This window comes from Sabethes cyaneus, chromosome 2 (assembly GCF_943734655.1).
Source record: "Sabethes cyaneus chromosome 2, idSabCyanKW18_F2, whole genome shotgun sequence".
Lineage (NCBI taxonomy): Eukaryota > Metazoa > Arthropoda > Insecta > Diptera > Culicidae > Sabethes > Sabethes cyaneus.
The window spans coordinates 189,943,549-189,957,353 of record NC_071354.1 but is presented as its reverse complement, the minus strand read 5'-3'; the positions used below and the strand labels follow the sequence as shown (position 1 = coordinate 189,957,353).

The 13,805-nt window shown below is 41.6% G+C and overlaps 1 protein-coding gene across 1 annotated transcript in view; it reads right to left on the bottom strand.

Annotated features, from left to right (window-relative positions):
* Positions 1 to 12,394: 12,394 nt before the first annotated feature.
* Positions 12,395 to 13,805, bottom strand: part of LOC128737323 (retinal homeobox protein Rax) — a 31,885-nt gene continuing 30,474 nt past the window's right edge. The window contains exons 4-5 of the mRNA XM_053831940.1: positions 13,024 to 13,111; positions 12,395 to 12,843 (exon numbers count right to left, since the gene is read on the bottom strand). Coding sequence (XP_053687915.1) covers positions 12,395 to 12,843; positions 13,024 to 13,111 — 537 coding nt within the window. The remainder of the gene's footprint in view (positions 12,844 to 13,023; positions 13,112 to 13,805) is intronic.

The following is a 13,805-nucleotide window of genomic DNA, read 5'->3' as shown; positions in this document are numbered from 1 at the left end:
TTTTCTATTCAAATATTAAATATACACAGTCATGGAAAGTCTATCTATCTGAACATTCTTGTGAGATTTTAACGCCATAGTGGCCATGGTCGACACATTACAAAAAATTGTAAACAAACATTTACATTTCTTGTCTAAGTACGAATATATTTGAACTTGAGATATATCCATCCAACGAGCTTTTTCAATAAATTACTCAACTGGGCATCGAACTGGCCCATTGTAAAATGAGGGTTTCGGCTTTCAAATGCTACGAAAGATGAAAACCTATAAAATCTGTCACTAGTTGTTTTTTGTGTGTTTTTTTTTTTGTTATAAACGATGAGTCGGCTAAGTGAGGTCTCCGGCGGTTGTTCAGACGTGATTCGATTATATAGCCATCTACGATTTGTCCTACCCCATGTGCTAATGCTAAACGATGAGTCGACTAAGTGTGGTGAATATCAGCTTACCACTCTTCTTGTTAACTATAGTTCTTTGAGCTTTTACCATTGAAAGTCACCATTATGGTGCTAATCTTCGTGTTTTTATATTAAAAATTGTGGCGTTGGAACTAATTTTAATCAGCCCGAACACATTAATCACCAAGGTGCTTTCTTAAGCAGTACTGAATTTTACTGATGTATTGTAAGCTTATACCAAATTGTCACTTAGGCCATGACGTCAAATGACGCAAGCGCTCACATGTCTACTACAATATGGTATGTGAAAATTGAGTGCTTGTCTTTTAGAAATGCTGTAATCAGTGCTCAAAGTAGCGAGGTAGCGATCCTTTTCAGCAGTAGCGAAGTGACGAATCTTTTCAGCAACTGAAAAATGCAAGTTTCACAACTACAATTTTTAACTCAGCATATTTCCGGTCAAAAACACAGTAAATTGTTTTTGTGTGAATCACATCTATGGTTAAGTGATTCAAGATGTTGTTCTTATCAAAAGATTCTGAACATATGAACAAAATACTGCATTTTAAGATGAAATTAATCGTGATTGATTTTGTGAATTTCAAAAGGTTTTTTTTTTGTTTCAAATAAAAATTTCATTCATGAAAATATATTCGCTGTGTTTAGATTGGCAAGAAGAATGCAGTGAATACATTTTTAAAAAGAGACCCTGTTTTGGGCCCATGTCCGCCGGTCCGTCAGAACAAAGGGATGAAATCAGAGATCTCCACTGCTGACGGTTACCCGCCATGGCTTTTACCTATCGCCAGGACAGGTTCTCGTCTACATCCCGGATGTCGTTGGCTAAGCTCCGTCGCCATGAACCTCTGGGTCTACCTCTTCTACGCTGTCCTCGTGGATTCCAGTCGAGTGCTTCTCTGCAAACCTCGTTCGCTCCTTTCCTCAAGGTGTGTCCGATCCACTTTCACCTACGTTCACGAATTTCTGTGGTTATCGGCCGTTGATGACAACGACGACGGAATTCCTCATTGGATATCCAGTTATCAGGCCACCAGGCACGAATGATGTATCGCAGGCACCGGTTAATGAATACCTGCAGTTTTTGCGTTGTCTCCGCTGAGACGCACCACGTTTCGCAGGCATACAGCAGTACGGATTTAACGTTTGAATTAAAGATTAGGGTTTTCGTACGTAGAGTGATCTGGTTTGAGCGCCAAATGTTTCGCAGACCTGCAAAGGCACCCCTGGCCTTCCTGATCCGTGTGGCTATATCAGGCTTGGTACCACTATCGGGCGTTGTTTGGCTACCAAGATATTGAAAGGCGTCTACTTGCTCAACTTGTTGTCCCGCTACTGTGAAGTTGGTGGAATTGTCAGTGTTCACTACCATAGACTTAGTTTTCGCTACATTGACTGTGAGACCTGCTACCTGGGTGCTCTCGGAGAGGTCATCTAACTTGTTCTGCATATCGTTTCGGCGTTGTGCGAGCAAGAGAATGTCGTCGACTAGGTCTAGGTCATTTAGTTGCTCCATCGTTAGAGGATTCCAAGGCAATATCTCCATCTCCATCTCCAATATTAGGCTCCAACTAATATCTCATCCATAACAATGAGAAACAGAAGCGGTGAAAAAATGCACCCCTGTCTCACGCCAGCAGTAACCCTTATGGGGTCGAACAAGACGCCGTCATACAAAACCTTGCACGAGAACGCCTCGTACTGAGCCTCGACGAGATGGACTTGCTTATCTGGAACTCCTCTACGCCTATGTGCGCCCCAGATGTTTTCGTGGTTGAGTCGGTCGAACGCTTTTTCGAAGTCAACGAACACCAGCAGAAGAGAGTCCTGGAATTCGTTGATCTGCTCCAATATAATGCGGAGCGTTGTGATATGGTCTACAGATGATCTGGCCAGCACGAAATCCAGCTTGCTGCCGCCGGAGAGTAGCGTCGATCTTCTCCTGGAACGTGATGCCACGCCAGTTACCGCATTCAGTTAGGTCTCCTTTCTTAGGGATTTTGGCCAATATTAGGCTTAACTCATTACATTACCATGTTACTTACTTGCAATATTAAAAAAAACTCTATTGATAAGGTTCTGTACAACATCTGGATGCAGCTTCTTCTGTTCGGAAACCTACTTTTTCTTCATGTATTCCTCCTATTTGACCTCCTTGGGATGCTTCCATAGTGCCTGCTTCATAATAGCTCAGTATTTTTTGATAGACCTTAATTCCGGTGCGTTAGGGGGGTTCATGTCCATGGGTACGAAAGTAACCCCGTTGGTTTCGTACTACTCCAGGACATCCTTTGAATAGTGGCACGAAGCTAGACCCGACCAGCAGTTCGTAAGGCCCTCATGTTGCCTTAACAGAGGAAGCCGACGCTTCTGTAGACACTCCTTGAAGTAGATCTGCCCGTTTACAGTTCCGGTAGTTACGAACGGCGCACTCCGTTTCCTACATGAGCAGATCGCTTGCCAAATGCTGTATTTCTTGGCAAACTTTGAAAGTTTTGGGGGTTTTTGTCACCGTAAGTTAATTATTTTCGGTGAAATTTCACCGAATCAACAAATTTGATAAATAAACTTTGAATGTTTCTGCTTCCTTATTTCCTGCGGAACATCTAACTTGTGCTGGAAGCTGCCGACTCACAGTTGAGTGCACGAGTCTGAGTTTTTTTCCGACGTCCCGATAAGAAAGTTGAGGATTTTCCAGGTGCTTGTGCAAAATCAATTCGCGATGCTTTTGGGGTGACGCCATTTTTTCCAATTTTCGAAAAACTGACAGCGATAAATATCAGTATAAACAATACACTCTAAACTACTTCTACTCAAATTTTCAAGAGAAAATACCTGTTGGGTAATTTCCTACAGCGTTTTTTCCGTTATGCAATTTCATGTGGGACACCCTTTAGACTGGACAAACAGACAGACAAACAAAGAGACAAACAGAGTGGACTAATAGACATACAGATTGGATAGACACACAGACTGGGTAAACAGGCAGACTGGACGGACAAGCAGACAACCAGACAGACATACAGACTAAGCAGACATACAGACTAAGCAGACATACAGACTGGTCAGACTGAACAGACAAACAACAGACAGATGAGCCGCTCCGAATTATAGTGGTCTATTGACCATTTAGTTAATTTTACAGGAGACGCAATTGTCTAAAAAACTCTATAATAAATTATATACAATTATTTTCTCCAAACCAAGTGTTCTAATGTGTAGTGTATAAAGTGATTCAACATGAGAATACATAAAAATCCCAACTTTTGTCAAAATATACGATTTATTCACACCAATGTACATAGACCAGTATGATTTCATACATATTTTCACCGTAATCCCCAAAACGTTCCGCAACATAGTGGTCTATATCCAAGGGATTTGTAAATGGCTGTATCTTGCGCTGCTGACCGTTTAGCAAGTTGCAGTCTTCGGGAAGGTTATTAAAATGACTGCCAGTTTTAGGGTGGTATGGAAAATAGCGCAGAATTGTCGCACTACGTGGCGCCAGTGTATATGTAATATTCATATACAGACTATATCTTGAGCTGCTGACTATCTAGAAAATTGTGGTCTTCGGGAAGGTTATTCCAATGACTACCAGCTTTGAGTGTTGGGGAAGAATAAATGCTTAATGCGCGAAATGTAGATTCAGACAAACTGAAAATTCTTGATATTAGGCCAAAACTATAGACTTGGCGAAGGTGAGAGCTTTAAGATAATATCAAAATAGTACAAAATTGTCTCACTACTACAAGGCTATGAGAAATAGTTAACTTCAACACTCAATTTTTTTCTCTAGGTACGTTAACTGCCTGTAAAAAAACCATCTACAATCTATTAATGGTACTTCTAAGAAAGCCAGAAAAATCCCACCAACTCACAAAATCGATTGGTCTCAGTCACGTTAACACATTCCCAGTTACTTTCTAAACATTTTCCATGATTCATGAAAAATTGTATTATCTAAGAAAATTCGTTACCAACTTTTCAAAAGGGCCAATCTGCAAAGTGTAATCAAACCGAGTGAGCGTTATTTTCTGCTGGTCTAGCATAGGAAAAGAAACCCTCACTCGGTTTGTTTACACTTTGCAGATGGGCCCTTTTGAAAAGTTGGTGCCGAATTGTTGCATTTTTTCACTAATTCTTTTACATCGAATCTTGCAACAACTTAATACGCAATTATGTCACATAAATAATAAATAAATAAATAAATAAATAAATAAATAAATAAATAAATAAATAAATAAATAAATAAATAAATAAATAAATAAATAAATAAATGTTAAATACTAAAATATTAACTAATTTCTTAACTAGTTAAATAGCAACTGTAACCTAAACACCCTCTCCAAAGAAAGCAACTTCTTATAGTTATTACTAAGACACTAGCGACGCCCATTGAGTAGATTCTTAATTATTTTCCATACCATCTTGAAGGTAAGAGTAATTTTATAATTTGAATCATAAAAATCGTTTTGTTATAATTTTTTCACTGATGATAATGATGATAATTTTAAAAAAGTTCTTCACCCGGTTAATCGAGTCTAAAATTCGGATAATCTTGTAAGTGAGGTAGCCTCTCAGTTGGCCTCGAGGTACGATGCTGATCTAATATGTTCGCCGGTGACCCGCCGTCGGAAGCGCTGGTGACTGCCGGGGGCAGACCCCCGCCCCCCCCCTAATGTGAAAATAGTATCTTTCTAGACTTAATATTTCCGGAGATATAAGCAAAAGAAAATTAGCGGATATGACGAAAACAAGACTTTTACTGATAAGGGGGGGGGGCTCCCATAGAGGGAGGGGGAGTCCAATCGGCACCAAAAACAATAGTCGACTTATGCACATTAACTACTTACACCTAATGCTCAAATTATGGGAGTTTTACTTCAATCTGTGTCACAAGTAAGTCCCATGCACATCGACCACTATAATGCGGAACAGAATGGTCATTCTGTTCCGGACCAAAAATTCAACCTGAAAAAAGCAGGTTGGAAACCTACTATTTTGCAATTTTTAGTGTTTATATAGTACATTTATCCAAAAAGATGCGATTTATGCAAAAATCTCATTTTTGACAAAAATGGTCAATAGACCACTATAATTCGGAACGGCTCAGATGCAGCTGTTATGCACCCTAAAATGGACCATAAAGAAGTTCCACCAGATGGTAGATGCGCTGACTGAGAAATTAATCAAACCAAGGTCAATCATCATTTAAAGAGGCTTTAACTCTTGGGCTGTGAAGTGTGATAACGAATTTAGTGACGCAGAGGATACAGTGCGTTCCAAACCTTGAACAAATTGGAAGTTAAGCTGTTCAACGAAGGTACCGTTAGTACATTTCGTAAAGACGGTCGCGAATCCATTATCGACGTTACGTTCGGCAGCCCACAGTGTAAGCTCACAACGATCATCAAGCGATTAAAGATTACATCGGTAGGTAGAATCCGGTGATAATGCAAAGAGTTAGAACCTATGTGGAGGACGACGACATTTGACAAGAATCATTTCGTTGAGGCATTCCGGGTGTGCAGTGAAAAATCGATTCTGAATGCACACGAGTTGACGATACCATGCCGAAAAAAGTGGAGTCGCGAAACTTCCGGTGCCCTGTCAACTGACGAGGCGAGGCACTCTGCGCAAATTGGGAGGGAAATATGTCCGGACAAGCTGAAGGCTTTTGTAGCGTGACTTTTCCTGATGCACACGCCACCATCACCAACACCGCACGGTCTAGAAGAGAGGCCCGCGTTGCAAGTTTTCAACGATGAAATAGTGGCAGTGGCTAGACGGCTAAAGATCAAGAAGGCTCACGGTCCGAATGAAATTTCCTAACGTAACGCTGCTGAAGACTGCGATACAAACGTTCCCGGACATGTTCTGAACAGTGCTGTCGAAATGCTCAGAACATAGTAGCTTCCCGGACAAATGGAAAATCCAGAAGTGCTGTTGCTGAAGCCATTAAAGTTTGCGAGGGATCCAGCGTCACATGGGCCAATATGTCTGCTGCGATATACATACAGAAAACTCTTGGAGAGGATAATTCTGAGTAGAAGTATGAGGCTCAACGATCGTTATAAAATGCATTTAACAGAGCCAGTTAGGAGGCCATCGCCGAGTCGCTGAATAGAATGCAGGATATCTATGCAGAATTCTGAAGAGTTACTTCCAGAACCGGGTGCATGTTTACGAGACAACCAAGGAGCGTAAGTCGATGAACATTACGTTCTGCAAGACTTCATCCTTGGCCCAATGCTTTGAAACGGGATTACAACGGTGTCCTGTCTTTGAAACTGCCCGGAGGCGCAGTGATCGTCGGCTTTGCGGTTGACATCGTGCTACCGATAACAGGTGAGTCACCGGAAGAGGTAGAAATGCTGGTAACAGATGCAATTGAAGCGCTCGAGAACTGGATGCAGGGAGTTAAGCTGCAAAATACCCACCATAAAACGGAAGTTATTTGTTATTTGTTATTTATTTATTAAATTCATCCAACTGGAGTGTCTTAATGAATATGGCTGGGAAAAGCCACCTTGAAAATCATGGATGACAATTTTCAAGCCGGCACAAAAACCCAGCATCTTTTTGACATAAATAATACATAGATATAACTTACTCACTACAAACAATTCACATTATAGGCAACAGATAACGAAAAATCAAAAATTGAAGTTGTGTGCAGCACTGTTGTATGATGAAGCAAGGCGACGGATAGGTTCCTGTTGGTCATAGTTTGTGCGATGAGTATTTAACCATAGCAAACGTTGATGGCGTTGTGGGCGCAGAGGGCAGTGTAGTTGTAGCATTGAGAGGATGTTTGGACAGTCATAGCTACCAGTTAAAATTTTGTGAGCCGTTTGAGCCATTATTTCCTTTCGTCGTTGTTCAAGTGTAGTAATAACAAGCAGGAGGCAGAGATTAGCGTATGGTGGCATATTGTCAGGGTCTCTCCATGGCAGTGTACGGCATATCCTACGAACAAATTGTTTTTGCACGCGCTCGATGCGTTTTACCCAGTTGTCGTAATACGGGTCCCACACAGCGCAAGCTGTCTCCAAAATTGAACGCACCAAAGAGCAATAGAAGATGCGTAGAGTCGCAGGGTCCTCGAATTCCTTACCGACTCTCAGGATTAAACCAAGTTTTCGATTTGCTTTGTTCACGATCATTGAATAGTGTTGCCTAAACGTTAGTTGTGTGTCCAGCACAACTCCGAGATCAGAGATCACATCACAGCGTTCAACCGCTATCCCATTAATACGATAGTCAAACATTAAGGGCTGTTTTTTACGATGGAAGCTGATTGCAGTACACTTCGCAATACTTAAACTCATGTAGTTGCGGCAGCACCAGTCAGAAAACAAATTGATCAGCATCTGAAGTCTAGTGCAGTTGTCATAAGCAGTAATAAGCTGATAAATTTTGGTGTCATCCGCATATAATAGTCGTGTGCCGGGTGGTAATAGTTTTGTAATATCGTTGATAAATAGCGAAAACAGTAAGGGTCCCAAAATACTGCCTTGGAGAACTCCAGAATTGTTAGTAAACCAGCTAGACTGGGATAAGCCCAGCTTTACAGCAATTTTCCGATTGCGTAGATACGATTCTAACCAAGCTACCAATGCAACAGAGACGCCTAGTTTATTAAATTTAGCACAAAGTATTCCATGATCCACACGGTCAAATGCAGCCTTCAGGTCGGTATAGATAGCGTCAACCTGAAGGCATCGGTCCTGCTGGTCAGTAACTGTAAAGCCGTACGCAGTTCACCGTTAATATTTCAACGTTTGCTATACTGCGCCTGCGGTATGGAAGTCCAGCTTGAATCGCAGCACTACAATCCAGGCGGACTCGCACGACGCTGAATAGTACGTTTCGGCTGATGGCTGTAACAGTCGCCAGTGGGTATAGAACAATATCGTCGGAAGCAGTATGTTTTATCGCTGAAATGATACCCATTCGCATCATGCTTGTTGAAGACAATAAGAGTCGGACAGTCAAAGAAACACCAGAAGAGCTCGGAACCTGGTAAAGCAAGAGTCGGTCATCAAATGGCAGCGAGACTGGGATGAGGCCAAGAACACTTTTATCAATCTGATAGCACATGTGTAAGAAACATGAAGAAGTCGGGTTCCACTTGACCCAGTTTCTGTCGAGTCACGGATACTTACTTACTTAAGTGGCTTGCCATCCTAAGACAAAGCCTGTTGAAGGTTTCTCCAGTTAATTCGGTTATGAGCTAGCGCCTTTCAATTCCTCGGACACCACTGGCTCGGGTAACGGATGCTGCAGGCAATATCTGCGCCAGTTAGGATACGCTACAGGGCACTTTCCTAAAGCTGATCAGCGAATTGCTTAATGAGTTAGAGAGAACTTGAATGAGCAGTGGAAGCACACCCAAGATGCGATCGGTGCTATAGCGCGAGAGATATTGGGTATTACTTTCTGCAACCAGTAAATTTGGTACCGTCATCCGGGGATACTTGCAACACCGGGGTTACTTGCAACACTTTGGCGCATCGCACTTTTGACAGCTCTAACGCATTTGTTTGTTAACATAAACATTTGTACCCAATGCCATTTTAAAGAAGGGACGTTTACCTATTGTTTAGTTAAGTTTAATCCATTACATCATTGTTTTGCTTGTTTCTATACGATTGGAAAATAATACCACTTTCAGAGTAGGAAAAATGGATGTGCAAAGTTGCGTCAGTTCATTGACGTGGAATTATTTTTTATTGTTTGGTTCCTGTACACAATAAGTGCATCATATTAGCTAACAAATAGCAATTTTAAGCTTTGTTTATATTTTGAACTTGGAGAAGAAACGATGAATTCATGTTGTTATTTCCAATATGGTGCGGCTTGCAGCACTTGTAAAAATGAAAATTATCGTAATAGACAGTATGTACAAAGTAAGTTTGCATCTGTACGATGTTATTTTGTCTACCACCATCTCCAGAAAAATTAAAATTGTGAAAAATTTCACGTGTCTTGAAACGGCAATTTGGAGTTCGCCGACATGCTGCATTTTCATCGAATATCTTTAAAAAAGCGATAGACGAAATTGGGAAACAAAAAACGCCTCCAGTATCTCTTGTTTTACTACAAATACATTCAAAATATCTCAAAATAGTCATTCGCGGTTTGAAATCAGATATAAAATCATAAGAAACGCAAAATCAGAAAAGTGTTGCAAGTAACCCCGTTCACTGGGTAACTTGCATCACCACTATTTTCGGTTCATTCTCCAGACTCATTTAGTTTATATTTTTTCTCACAATCATAAAACAAAAATACTCACCACTATACAAGTTTTGGCTACTTACACTTGGACCTAAACGGTATACTTCGAAAGTTATACTAAGTCAAAGTTCAAAAGTGTTGCAAGTATCCCCGGATGACGGTAATGCAGAGTGCCAGCGAGGGACTAATAAGAACAACCGAGCCAATGTTAGCTACGGCTGTGACATGCAAGATCAGAAAGAGATACTGAGATGCTACAGCTGCCGAAAATAGACTCCACAACGAAGATGGCGTTCTTGAGAAGGCCGAGAATTGATTCAACAGTCCCAACGCTTGACGTTTAAAGCACCAACTCCTGTTATACGCAATGAATGCCGAACAAGATGAAGCTATCGACAGAAACAAGATAATGGTTGAGGATAATGGACAAACCACTAACATTGGACGGGCTGAAAAAAAATGGCAAAGCAGCTGGTAAGGATGGTATCCCCGCTGAACTTTTAAAATTCGGGAACAAAAGGCTGTATTATACCAGACTTGTTATAAACACCGCCCGGTGCGACACGGTTGCCACCCGTCCACATACGCACGGCACTGGGTGCTTTCGATAATAGAACGCACTGGCGTTGCTACATACTAGCACGCTCCCCGACAACACGAAAACCCGATCGAAGTGCCTTGCTTTCGGTTAGGCACCAACGAGCACGGTACTACCGACGGGCCATATGACGGCTTGCATGATTTCGTTCTTTGCTTTCTTTCTCATTAGTTCATATTCGGTGTACGTCACTGAGTTGGCAGGACGTTCGGGCACCGTTCTCTTGCCGTGCTTTTGCCGTGCTCTAGCAAGTGCCGGCTGGTGTACTGGCACGCCGTTTCGCTCGCAAATTTAAAAACCTATATAACTGCTTGGAGCGATAAGGTAAAAACTTATGAACGGTAGCGGGTGCCTTCCACAACGCCGTGTGGTGTTCCATATCCGCCGCTGCTGCTGCTCAGTAAGAATGATTTTGATTCGATGTAATGCTTATTATGATACCTATAGGAAAACATTTCGAAACAAGGTAATTTTTCGATTTAAGGACAGTTTTTTCTAAGTAATTTTTATACAAAGCATCAGATTATGTTTTGTTCCGAAATATTTAATGTGCGAACCTGCATGTCCCATGCGGGTTAAAAGCTATCCTACTTCCTTTTATAAATCTTGATTTGGTTAAATTATGCATTTCAATCGAAAACGGGTTTTCAATTAAGAGATGTGAATATAATATTCAAATAAAGTATGGTTTAAAAATTCATTAATTCAATCTTTAATCGTTTTAACTTTCATGTCCATATTATTCGCTACGAAATGTACAGAATGTTTTCGGATAGGTAGATAAGTGCGCTGCGCAGATAGCACGAAAGAAAGAAAAAAAGGCAGAGTATGAGTGGGGCGCTCGGCTGTCGGTTTTCGCCCGGTGCCGCTCCGTGCCCACTCAACACATATAAAACCGAACCTAACAAAAAAAAATTGGCACCGATGTGCGGAGTCATATTTGTTCGTACGAGAGTCGGCGAAGTGCACTGAAACCGGGTGCGTGTGACGTATGAACGAAGTAGAATGTTTTAGCACGGCGTGCGGAGCGCCGCGTGCTTTCACATGTCTGTATTATACAATCCATCAGGTTATACTAAAGGAATGGACTGAAAATAAACTACATACAAACAGGTAGGAAGTATCCATATATCCTATCTACAAACGGGGCCATCGACATGAATGCTACAATTATCGGAATGTAGCTCTCATCAGCTCTGCTAACAAAATTCTCTCCCGCGTTTATTTATATGTTTATTTATCCCGCGTTTATAGATCGAGGCCTTTGCGGGAAATCTCCACCGTAAACTAAATATTCTCCTTGCTACACACTCTCGATATTTTCAGAGAATTCAGCTCGCAAACTCACCTATTGTTCATATACTTCAAGGCAATGTACGATTCAGTTAGGCGAAATGAGTTGTGACGGATTCGGAGGCTGGTTCAAAGAAAGAAAGCAAAATCAATAGCCAGAAATATTTTGATATTTACGAGAAAACATGCGCTTGTGCCGCGAAGATAGAATCCCATGTCGTATTTCCATTTCAACAGAACTACTTTGGGCATCTGGGTACGGTTTTGGTTTACATAAATGGATAAATTAAAAACACATTTTTTAATTATCGTTTGATTTATTTTTAGACTACGTGTTCCAATTCCTGTAGAATCAATATTTACAATTTTGGATATTCTCTGATAACTAAACAAGTAAAGCACGACTATATGTTATTTTTTTTAATACTGATTTAGTTTTAACACTATTTTATGATACTTTGTGTTTACCTAGATTTACAAGATGGTAGGCTTCATTGACTTTGATTGGGTCCTGCACTGCACTTGACGAGATGAAATTATTTATTGTTCTTTATTCATTTATTATTTCATTTATTACATTCTGGTTGTACTAAATTGCAGTCAAAATTAAGAGTTTAAATTTAACGATAGATGCATTTTTTGATATTAATGCAAATCCTGTTTCTCAACTTGTGCCAGACTTCAATCAATCATGGACCCAAACTCCTACCTGTTAATTATATCACCCTTATGTACAATCTTTACTCTGCTTCTCATCGCACAATAAATTAACAATAAATATTGCATCTCTAATCCTGCTATATTCACTAGGGCGAACGCCATCATTCAAAATAACTTATTTTTCTGCCACACTTTCTTTGCTAGTATTGATACTGTTGCTGCCGACACTTACATTGCTGCTAGTACTGCTGTTGGAGCTGCTGCTGCTGTTGCTACTGCTACTACTGTTGTTGGCGGCGGCGCCGCCACCAGTGGTTCCCGTTGCCGCCCCATTCGGGCTCTCCTTGGGACTGTTCGGAGGACTAAGCCGTGTGTTGATGGTCAAGTTCTGCGGGTAGGCGGCCGCACCGAACAGCGAATTTAGGCCCATGTACTGCGAAAGAAGCGAGTGGAAGTGCGGGATCTTGTAGTTGGGCATCATGTTCGGGTGGATTAACGGGTGTCCGGAGCCGGGCAGCAACGTCGGATGAAGCCCAAAGTTCGCCGACCAGAACTCGGTCGGCGGCAGGGCCGGATGAGTCAGCTGGTGTGGCAGTGGAAGTCCAAGCGGGAATTCAGGCATTCCTGGTAGAAGAACACGAAACGGACGAAAGAAAATGGTAATTAGTTCGGCGGAAGAAGCTTGTACTAGTGCGTTCGGACCTCCTCGCGAGGGGTTTCGCGCTGATCGAAATTTAATTACAGCTTGCAGGGGCGTTGCTGGACACCTTTTTCAAAGCTGTGCACAAACAATGGGATAATTACCTTGATCGTGATGTAGAAAAGCAGATGTGTCTCTACCCATGGCTTTTTCTCGTTTGCGCCACTTTGCACGTCGATTTTGGAACCATACCTGTAATTTTTAGAGAGAGAAAAAAAAAGATAACATCAGTTACATAATTCGAGGATAGATTGTTTTTGGTGGCGAACTGGTCGTAGCGGGGGAGATGAAATCCCCAGCAGCAGCGGGTGGATTCACCCGCAACGTAATAGCATTATTTCATTACTGGTAAGTGTCTATAATTTGATCCAATTTTCCCATCCATTCAGGACCGCTAGAGCGAAACGAACGGCAAAACGTCTTTCACTGACACAAAGTCGTCGTCGGCGTCGTTGTCGTCTCTTTACGTCCATCCGGCGACGGATTCCGGCCAGCTAATTGACAGAGTATAACCAATTATTTGCGCCAATTATCGCTGGTAACTGCTATTCACAACTCTGCTTTCCCTTCGTGATCCCAACAATTCGCTAGCTTTTCGGAGAAGGATAACATTTTCTCCCTCAGAAGTCTCGCTAGGAGACACGGCAGTATGCCGGAAGCAGGATATGGATGGATCGTCTTGTCTGTGTTCGGCAGCTGAATGGAATGAAGAAGCTTCTGCTACTGCTCTCAAAGGAAGGGTATGGCTGGTTAGTAATGATGAAGTTTGCGTTACTGTGCTGCAGAGTTTGGTTGGTGGAACTGCAAATCGGGCACTCAGGGGATGTTACAAGAAAACAATTGGTTCAAGCAAATGAGCTTGTTGAACTAATCTTATTCAATTTTT